At 27.7% G+C, this 10,214-nt stretch overlaps 1 protein-coding gene and 1 long non-coding RNA gene across 2 annotated transcripts in view; one reads left to right on the forward strand and one right to left on the reverse strand.

Annotated features, from left to right (window-relative positions):
• LOC125777106 (heat shock protein 75 kDa, mitochondrial) overlaps positions 1 to 1,198 on the reverse strand; it is a 14,235-nt gene extending 13,037 nt beyond the window's left edge. The window contains exons 1-4 of the mRNA XM_049451032.1: positions 929 to 1,198; positions 515 to 864; positions 94 to 445; positions 1 to 37 (exon numbers count right to left, since the gene is read on the reverse strand). Coding sequence (XP_049306989.1) covers positions 1 to 37; positions 94 to 445; positions 515 to 864; positions 929 to 1,061 — 872 coding nt within the window. The 5' untranslated portion in view covers positions 1,062 to 1,198. The remainder of the gene's footprint in view (positions 38 to 93; positions 446 to 514; positions 865 to 928) is intronic.
• Positions 1,199 to 6,697: 5,499 nt separating this feature from the next.
• LOC125777432 (uncharacterized) lies at positions 6,698 to 8,048 on the forward strand. The gene is made up of 2 exons (XR_007422310.1): positions 6,698 to 6,813; positions 7,441 to 8,048. It is a non-coding gene; the product is annotated as an uncharacterized LOC125777432 (long non-coding RNA).
• The last annotated feature ends 2,166 nt before the right edge of the window (positions 8,049 to 10,214 follow it).

The raw sequence follows: 10,214 nt of genomic DNA on the forward strand, positions 1-10,214 counted from the left end.
GGTGAACCAACAAAGTTACTATATTTCTTGATCACCGCTAACGAAACATATTAATTAATTTATTTATTTTTAAGAAATTATTTTAATTCCCACCTCTAATGCGATCCTCATCTGCATATTCTCTACATTCTGTTTTTAAATGTATAACAATTTTAGTGCCATGCGCTACACCATCAGCTTCCTGAATTTCATATGACCCAGATCCATCAGACGACCAGCGTAATCCTTGTGAATCCACTTTCGAGGACTTTGTAAACACTTCCACTTTATCAGCTACCATAAAGGCAGAATAAAATCCAACTCCGAATTGCCCAATAATATTCGAGGAGTTTTCGACACCACCACCTGCTTCCTTTATCTGTTCCAAGAATTGTTTTGAACCGCTGCGTGCAATCATACCGAGATTATTGACAAGCTCTTCGCGAGTCATGCCAATACCTGTGTCCTAAAAATTCAGTTAGAATATCATTTATAAAAACATATGCAAAAAATTAGATTTGCATATAATTTTTACCTGTATTGTTAATTGCATTGACTGTTTATCAGTAGCAATGTGTATTTCTAATGGCCGATCTGCGCCTTCAAAGTTCTTCTCATTTTCACCAGCGGTATGGACAGTGTAACGGAATTTCTCCAATGCATCACTAGCGTTCGAAATTAATTCCCGCACAAATACTTCATTTTCGGAATATAATGAACGCGCGACAATGTCCAGCAGCATACGCGTCTCAGCTTGAAATTCATGCTTATCAGCCTCGCCGACCGGCTTTTCAGTTTGCCTGATAATAGTGTGGAAACGTCCCTTGTCTTCAACATTCGCGGATGCTGTTGACTCCGTACTCATGCAACGAGCAAATTGAGGGACTGCCAAAGAAGCATTAGCTTAAATAAAGATTTATGTTATGTAAATGTGTGAATATTGGCCTACTATTTCTTCCCAGATTTTTGTTCCAGCGCAAAGACCATGCCGCCTGCGTGCTGCCAATGATGTTGCGCGTTGCATAACGTTGCACGTGTGTAGAGGAATTTATAACACGACAGAGACGTGAAGTAAATGACATTTTTTATTTAATTTTCACTATAACACAATTTTTTTGTTAAATTTTTTCACTAAATTGTAAATTCATGCAGAATTTTCATTGAATCCCCATGTGAATTTTGTTGTTTAACAACACCCTGTGTTGTAATTTTACGAAATCAATTGTTTCTGTGCCTATTCACAATAAATCGTGTGCAGCAGTGTAATTATATTTATTTAAAAAGGACTGTTTGGGAAAGGGGGTTCGTAGCCAATAATCTGTCTCTAAATCCATATTACTTAAATGATATACTTATGTATGGTAATAGTATATTATTACTTAGATCCAGGAAGATTTTCTTATCACTTTTGAGCTTTTCTTTATCAAATTGGCTTATTGTGCTGTAAAAGAGATTGTAAAAAATATATTCACAAAGAAACAGAACAGTTGTCGGGAAAAATAAGCATATTTTTAACAGCTATTACGGTTATTTATTCTTTAAGAATATGTAATCATATCTCTGTAAACTGATAGTTATACTATGGACGGCTTCCTTTTACTTCAAGAGCTCATCCAGCAAGCTTATATGATTATTATTTTACCTAAATTGTAGCTCATCAAAAGGTTTCCAATTTGATAATTAAATTAAAAAATCATAACAAATTTAAACAAAAGCAAAAAATTATTATTTCCTTCCTCACTAATTTGCGCTACTCGTGATAAAAGATACATAATATTTAACAGAACACTGTTAATTGCTTACTACATATTTGCACACATAATTATGTTAAGCTTTGAGGCCAGTATGCGTAATACATACATATGTATATATTTATACATTTATTCAGGTATTTTCGTCGCTTGATGGAACATCTAATGAGAACTCTACTAGTGCTCTTACACACGTAAGTATACATATTTTACGCTCTTTAAATAGAGCGCACGTGATCTCTTTTTGGTCAGCTGTTCGCCCTAACGACAAAAAAGCTGTAGAAACCCCTTTGGAACAACCAAACCACCGGCATTGACGGCTCATTCGGCAGTGGTTAAGTACTAAGTTGTATCACCGTTATCATGAGACTCATTTGTCATAATACCAGGGGCAAATCTATTTACTAAGCAATTCTCACGCGCGTTTGATAGCGTGTGCATAGAAACTAATTGTGTTACCCAAATATAATATGTATATGCATATGTATGTGTGTATTTTAAGTGAAATACGTTAGTAGCGGAAGTGTGAAAAAGTTAGCAAACATGAATTCACAGATTATGTTATTGCCTATGTTTATAAATCAGCTGATTCGGTCTTGCGAAGAAAACTTACCTCACTGCGTTAGCGTAACGCGCTGCTAAAGAAAAATGCTTGATTTTATACAATCAATTTACAATTCTATATATTTTTTTAATAATTATATTACTCGTATAATATGTATGTATGTATTTTTAAGTGTATATGTATGTAATTACATTTGAGATTTTTTTTGGTTAGTAAATACAATGCTATAACTATTGATAAATATGTAGGTTCGTTTTATTTATGCTTACATAATGTTCAATACAAGTTTAGTTAAAACTATAAATAATACATAAAATTATTATGTTTTTCTGCAATAATAAAAATAAAATTTTTTTTGTTAAATATGTGTTTAGGTTAGGTTACCTAGCCGTATACATATGAGTTTAAGTTTTAAATATAAAATTATATAAAAGTACGCGTCTGTTTAAAATATATCTATGTATATGTGCATAATGTTTTCATTTACCATAAATATTTTTTATATTACAATACAATTTTAAACATATTAATTTTATGTAGCAGTTATCTGTTAAAACTGCACTGCTGTTAAGAATTAATTTAACATAAAGTTGGCAAATACGTCTATGCACTACATAGTATGAAGGCGCTATTTACAAAAAAAAATTTAAGCGACCTTCTGGTATGACACATGAAAGCGAAGTAGATAAGTACATAAGTATTTATGCATATTTTTTATTATTTTTATAAATTTTAAAGGAAAATAATTTATTTATTTAATAAAATTCATTAAAAAAAATTCGTAATTAAAAATTAAATTAAAATTTCACGTTATTTAGAAAATAATTAATTGTTTTTATATTTTTTTTAACTCAATCAAGTTTAAATCATTAAACTTTCAGTAAATATTTAATTTTTAAACAAAATATTTTTAACACAAACTTAGTCAATATCTATAAAAATATTTGTTATATTTGCTGTTTTTTTTTTAAAAAATTGGAAGTGTTTTAAAGTTAGTTTGCAAATTTGTTAGCTTAGATTTTTTATTATTATTTTTAATATTATTTTTTAGTTACTAAAAATGCTTAGTTATAGTTTTGCTTATTTCAAATTTTTCTCAATATTTTCCATATTTTGACGTTTTGTTTGCTTTGTATTGAAATGTAAAAAAGTTAAATTTTTCCCATGTTTGCTTGCTTTGTCTTGTTTGTAGTACTGTTACTGTGTACTGTATCTTCAATGTTGAATATTTTTTTTTGTATTTTTATTTCTTAAACTTTCAGTTTCTCCATGCAAAATTTGAGGTAGTTCTCTACACCATTTCCAGCTATGAATTTGAATTGTTTTTTTTTTTGCTTTTAATTTCTATTTTATTGGGTTTTTAAAATTTCCAAAGTTTTGTATACATTCTTGCTTAATTTTAGTTCTTTGCCGTGCGCAGTTTTGATATTTTTACTTTTTGAGTTATAAAATTTATTTTTTTTTATTTTTAACAAATTTTAAAAGTTTGAAGGCAAATTTTGTGCGATCGATACCTTTTTATGTTGAATTTTCCACCAATTATTATAGTATTTAAATTATTGTTTTAAGTGTCTCGTTTGCTTAATACAATATTTACGAATTTCTAGTTACCATTTGAAAAGTTGATTATAAAAAATATCTAATTGTATGCGGTTGCTTAAACTGTAAATAGAATGTTTAATGAAACGCTTAAAAATGAGGTACTCGAGCTCGCTAATCTGGAAATTTGTTAGTTCACATTTTTCAAATATTTTTTTGAACGATTTTGGAGTATGAAAGAACACAAAACTAACAAATAATCAGACTAACAATTTCGGTATGAGTACAGCTAAGAATTGCTTGGATCCAAATAAATACTGATACATATTGATATTAGCAGAAATTTTTATCAAAAAAATATATCAGAAAATAAAGTATTTAATGTAAATGTAGCATAATTAATTTTCTTAAGTACTTGCATATAATAATTAACATTATTATTATATAAAAAATTTAATATATTGTTTTTAGTATTGCTCTGAGTTGCGCCAATGATTGAATTTCAACGCGTTGCTGGTTTGGAAAAACAATTTTAACCAAAAGTTCGATATAATATAAGGCTGACTTGATAAATTAAATTTAAATTTTTTATTATTTTATTTTATGCTTTCCAAATATTTTTTTGTATTAAAAAAAATTTAAGAAAAAAAATTTCCAATATTTTTTTAAAGAAAATTTCCAATATTTTTCTAAAGAAAATCTCCAATATTTTTTTTTTTAAGAACAATTTCGACATTTTTTTTTAAGAAAAATTTCAAATATTTTTTTCTGAGTTAAAAAAACTTTCAAATATTGTAAGACTGATATTGATGAAACAAAAATTTTAATTTTTTTTTTATAAATTTAATCCATTATGTCACATAAAGTTTTATATTTTATAACTTTCAAGCATTTTTTTGTAAAAAATAATGGGAAAAATACCAGTTTAGCTTAAAAAAATATCAAATAAGAAAAATTTCCAAACTTTTTTTTAAGAAAAACTCTCAAATATTGTTTTATAAAACAATAAAAAGAAATTAAAAACGACTTTTGTTTTTTAAGAAGAAAACTATTTAATTTTTTATAAAAAAAATTCGATGGAATTATAAACGAAGTTTTTCTTAAAAAGAAAAGGAAAATTTCAATATTGTTTTTGAGTTAAAAATAAACTTTCAAATATTGTTTTATGAAAAAATTTAAGAATACAAAAATAGCTTTTCTTAAAAACAGGAAAAAAATCCAATTTCTTTTTTGAGATTTTTTTATAGAAAACTATTTAATATTTTTTAAAGAAAACTATTTCATTTTTTATAATAATTTGAAAAAATTAAAAACATAGTAAAAAGAAAGATAAAATTTCAAATATTTTTTTGACGAAAAAGTTAAAAATGTGGTTTTTCTTAAAAAAATAATTAAATAGCTTTCCTTTCCAAAAAATTGTTTTTTTTATAAAAAAATTAGGAAATCAAAAACGTATGTAGGTTTCCTTAAAAAAAATTTTAATTTTTTAGTTTAAAAAAAAGAGAAAACTTTCAAATAGTTTTTTCACCAAAAAAGTAAAGAAAAAATTTTTTTTTCTAAAAACAGAAAACTATTTAATTTTTTATAAAAAATTATAAGAAACAAAATGAAGCTTTTCCAAAAAAATAGAATTTTTGAGTTAAAAAAAATATAAGAAAAAAACGTAGTTTTCTAAAAAAAACTCAAATTTATTTGAATTAAAAAAAGCAAATTTTCAAATATTGTTCTACATATAAATTAGAAGAAAATAAAAATATGGCTTTTTTGAAGAATTGAAAACTTTTTAATTTTTTTGCATTTAGTTTTATTTCCAATAATTAATTTTAATTTCGAAATTATTAAAAACATTTTTAAACTTTTCGCTTTTATTGCATACTATATTTTACAGCACTGATTAATTTATATATAATTATAATTTTCAATTTTAATTTTTTTTTGTTTTTTTCACACATTCAATACAAAAAAAAATATTTTGCGCTCAAATCATTTAAAAATGATAACTCACTTAGTTTTTAATAAGCATAATTTGTTATGTAAATTGCAACATCAATATCTGAGTATAAGAGTTTACTTATTTATTATTATATATTTTTATGCCACATTTATATTTCATAAGTTTAATATGATTGCTTTGGAAAATATATATATTTGTTTGTATTGTTATTTGCTTGCACTACTTATTAATTTCTACAAGACAACATTTATGATTACATTGATTCATTTATTCATATTCTTACTTGTATACGAGTATATTCATATTACATTTTGCGAGCAACAAACAGCATTTGATTTGTAATTACTCGCTTAAGTTGTGTTTTGCCTTACCAATACTCGCCACTATGGTAGTTAAAGCAATCAGTCAGTTTATTTATTTTGGCAGTGATGATATACTTTTTATTATTTACTGGTTTTCAAACTACTTACTATATACATACTATATATATTATATATATAAAGACGACTTCGAAAAATTTACTTTTTCGTGTCCTATTTACACTTTGCGCCGCATATTCTATAAACTAATTTAGTTTAGGTTAGGCTAATTTGGGTAGTTAACCTAAAACTTTACTGGTTTCAAGCAGCGAATTGGAAGTAAACGTTTATTTTAACGGAAATTGGAAGCATTTCTCATAATTTTTATAAAATTTAAATGCATACATAATTTATATGAATAATATGCCTAAATATAATAGTAAAAAGCTTCGTCTTATTCAAGAAATAAAAAAAATATACCAACAAAATCAATCACGTGCTAAATTTTATTTCCAGTGCAATTTCGTTTGGCCTTATTTTTGCTACATTGTGATGTTTATTAATGGCATTAAAGCAGCAATTATCATCCATCAAATTGCGTGTGGTTGCATGTATGTATGTATGTATGTGACTAATCATTAGGCGGAAAACTGATAAAACACAAAGTGCGAGATACAGGCGCGGCACGCTTAATGAGGACGCACAGAATATGCGACAATAGTTTAGGTAAAAAAATCACATAATGCATATGATGCTGATCGAAAATATTTAATAAAAAATAAAAAAAAAAAAATTAATTCAAGTTTTTTAAATTGTAATAAAACGTAATGTCGAAATTTGAAATTTTGAAGTTTTTTTCATATATTTTTTTAGTTAAGATGTTCAAATATAGCTCCCTAAAAGAATTTTTCAAAATTAAAATTATTTTATTTTCAAAACTCAAATTATTTCCGAAGTTATAGTTAAATTAGTGAATTATTATCTGTGTTTAACTTTGAACACGTTTTTCTCGAAACAGCAGTTTCGAATTTACTGCAGTGTTAACTCGAAGACAAAAGAACTGATCATCATGAATTTCTTCTCTGCCTGTTTTACATATAATTCTACAATGACCTGTTGATTGTTTTTTTTTTCTAATGTAAAATCGAAAATGTATCGCAATGAACGACCAAGATTTGCGGTAAAATTCAACTTAAAAAAAAATGCCGCCATTTTGTCAATTTTTTATGTTTTTATTTCCGATTTCCGGAGATTTTTCAAAATTAAAAAAAAAAAAACCTCCATTTTGTATCTTTCATTTTTTTTATCGTAATTCATTGTATAAAGAATATCTTCTAGAATTTTTCATTTTAGGTTCCATTACCGAAGGAGGCCGGAATTACTGTAGCAGTGTAGTACCTTTATTTAGGGTAGTCGAAGATCGCGTATAACTCTAATAATATTAAATTTTTTTTAATTTCACTGTGTGTTCTTAAAAGATGTATAAATATAGCGAAGCCATCCACAAGCGGACATTGGCGGAAGCCAATGTTCACTTAATATTCGTTAGTCGAAAAAGCCTTTTCGTATTTCATTCATCAGTGTAAATCGAAATTTCCCGAACGGAAGCGAGCGACTCATTGTTGTGCTATACAAACTGATACAGCCTCGTCCCCGTAAACTTTACGGATTTCATTGATGTCTAGAGTGGCATTATTCTCTTTTTATACAAAAATTTCAAAATATAGCGAATTTCTTCATATTTTCATTAATTTTTGAACAGCTGTAACTTTTTTAACTTCCCAGAATTTAATTTTTTTCTGGTTAAATGAAGCCTGAAATCTCACCTTTCCAATATTCTATGGTATGACACAATGGTATTGGTAGCACTGGAGATGTACGACTGCAACAACATCTATTGACAAAATACGAAAATACTTTTTCGACTACCCAATATAATTGCTTTATGATTACAGTGTTTTTATTCGTGACTCAAAATCAAATGTAGTGATTTGTCAAAAAATTAGACAAATAAATTCTAGCAACAAAGGCATTCGTTAGAAGAACGAAGAAAATATTTTATTTTGAATAAATAATGCTAATTGACTCTAGAAAGATAACGCTTTTTTTATACCAGTGGAAAGATAACGAGATGTAGAAGTCTTTTAATTTAAGATTTTAGGAATGTCAAAACTTTCAATTTTTCAAGGATTCAAAATTATTCTTGTTTTTTGACTGAGATTATTAATTTCATTGATTTTCAGTCCTATGAGGTACACATAATGACATAAAAACCGACTGATCATAACGGGCGATTTGAAAGCACCGAATATTAATGAAAGCCCGCGCTCAGAAACAAAATGAGCACGTCATTTCGACTTATCGTTGTGTTAGAAGGCTAAATGCACCTAGCAACGGCATTGCCCGACACATGTTGCGCGCGAGCAATGTTGCGCAACACATGTGTGCTATTTCACTGCTTGCGTTAAGTCTTGCATACTTTTAGTCGCCGTGCAAACAATGCAGCTAGCAAGACATTTCAGACAGCGCTTAATCAAATCAATTAACTTAATTAAGCCATTTAATTTAATTAATTAAGTCAATTATTAGTTGAAATTGCTATTATTATTCGCAATGATTATGTATAACTAAATGTAATTAATATTTACTAAAAAAAATGCTTGACATATAAAAATAACAAAAATTAATGCAAATAAATCATGAATGTGTAAATAAAAAATCCGTTGTGTTTTTATTTAAAAATGTTTTTCATATATTTCACAATAATTGAAAAATGCTAATAGGTATGTATGTATGTAAAATGAACGCAACATGTCGTATGCATGTGTGTGTACGTGTATAATGTACCTGCGTGACACTTAAGTTGTATGTACAAATTATTGCGTAATTAAGTTTATGAAAATGCATAAGATAAGTTGTACGTATGTATATGTATACACACACATGTGTATGTATATGTTTGTACATATGTATCTGTTGTGAACACACGCGCAATAATTAAGATAACTATATAATATGCTTAAAAAGTATACCGTTATTATGCATGAAATTGTATAGTGTATGTATGTATGTATGTATTTTGCTAGCTGCTACAAATACATATGTATGTATGAAATATGCTAAACAAAATTGTGAATACAAAATAATGCAGCAAATTTAATAAACAAGCGCTAAGAATAAAAATATTTTCGAAACTAAAGTAAAACAGCAATTTTCAACTTAAATGTAAGATTGTACCAATTTCTTATAATTTCTTATGTGTCTGCGTGTGTGTGTGTGTAGAAAAATTATATTACAATTATGCGCTAAGAGTATATAAAAGCTAAAAACTAGCATTTCAACTAACGGCTAATTCTTGAAAGAAGCGTGACGGCGCTGATCTACACAGTTCTATATATAATATAGTGTGCATGTATGTTTGTATGTATGTAGCTTAATTACATTACGAAAAACCCGTTACTTGGCAAACGTACGCGGTTATGTGGCGTTGACGTTTGCGTGAAAACTTAATTGCGATAAGTCGAAGTCCCTAGAACAATACAAGTCTTGTCTGTTTGCATTTAACTATGCGGCACACGCTGGCGCGCCCTCGCACGAGCACGTGACCAAACGAAAGTAAAATTAAATTTAACAAAAGAAAACTAGTAAAGACGCGCTAAACTTAATGGCTAGTGTTTTGAATTTTACTTTGTGATTTTGACTAAATGTTTAACTGAGAGTGTGGGGCGTTGAGCGCACACTCACACTCCTCACGCTGGCGCACTTAATGCTACAAATGCTTAAATTAATTGTTGTAGTTTTTACTTTGTTTTACAAATTACGAATTTATTTAATACAAAAATGTCTATGCGTGTGTGGTGCTGTTAACAGCGTGCAGGCTTGGCGTATGTGGAAAATTTACAGTATGTTAGACGCCGGCCGCTTGCGCGCTGCAATGCTGGAAACATTTGTTGTTGTGTAGTTTTTGTTTCATTTATTTACAAAATAAATATGTAACTAATTGCTTTATGAATTAAGTCAGAGGTACGCGAAATTAATTTTATAAAAATTATAATTACAATATAATTTGCTTACAATTCTCTTAAGCACACACACATTAACTTTACTAAACCAGTCACTTGGTGTTG

Source organism: Bactrocera dorsalis, chromosome 3, assembly GCF_023373825.1.
Source record: "Bactrocera dorsalis isolate Fly_Bdor chromosome 3, ASM2337382v1, whole genome shotgun sequence".
Classification (NCBI taxonomy): Eukaryota; Metazoa; Arthropoda; class Insecta; order Diptera; family Tephritidae; genus Bactrocera; species Bactrocera dorsalis.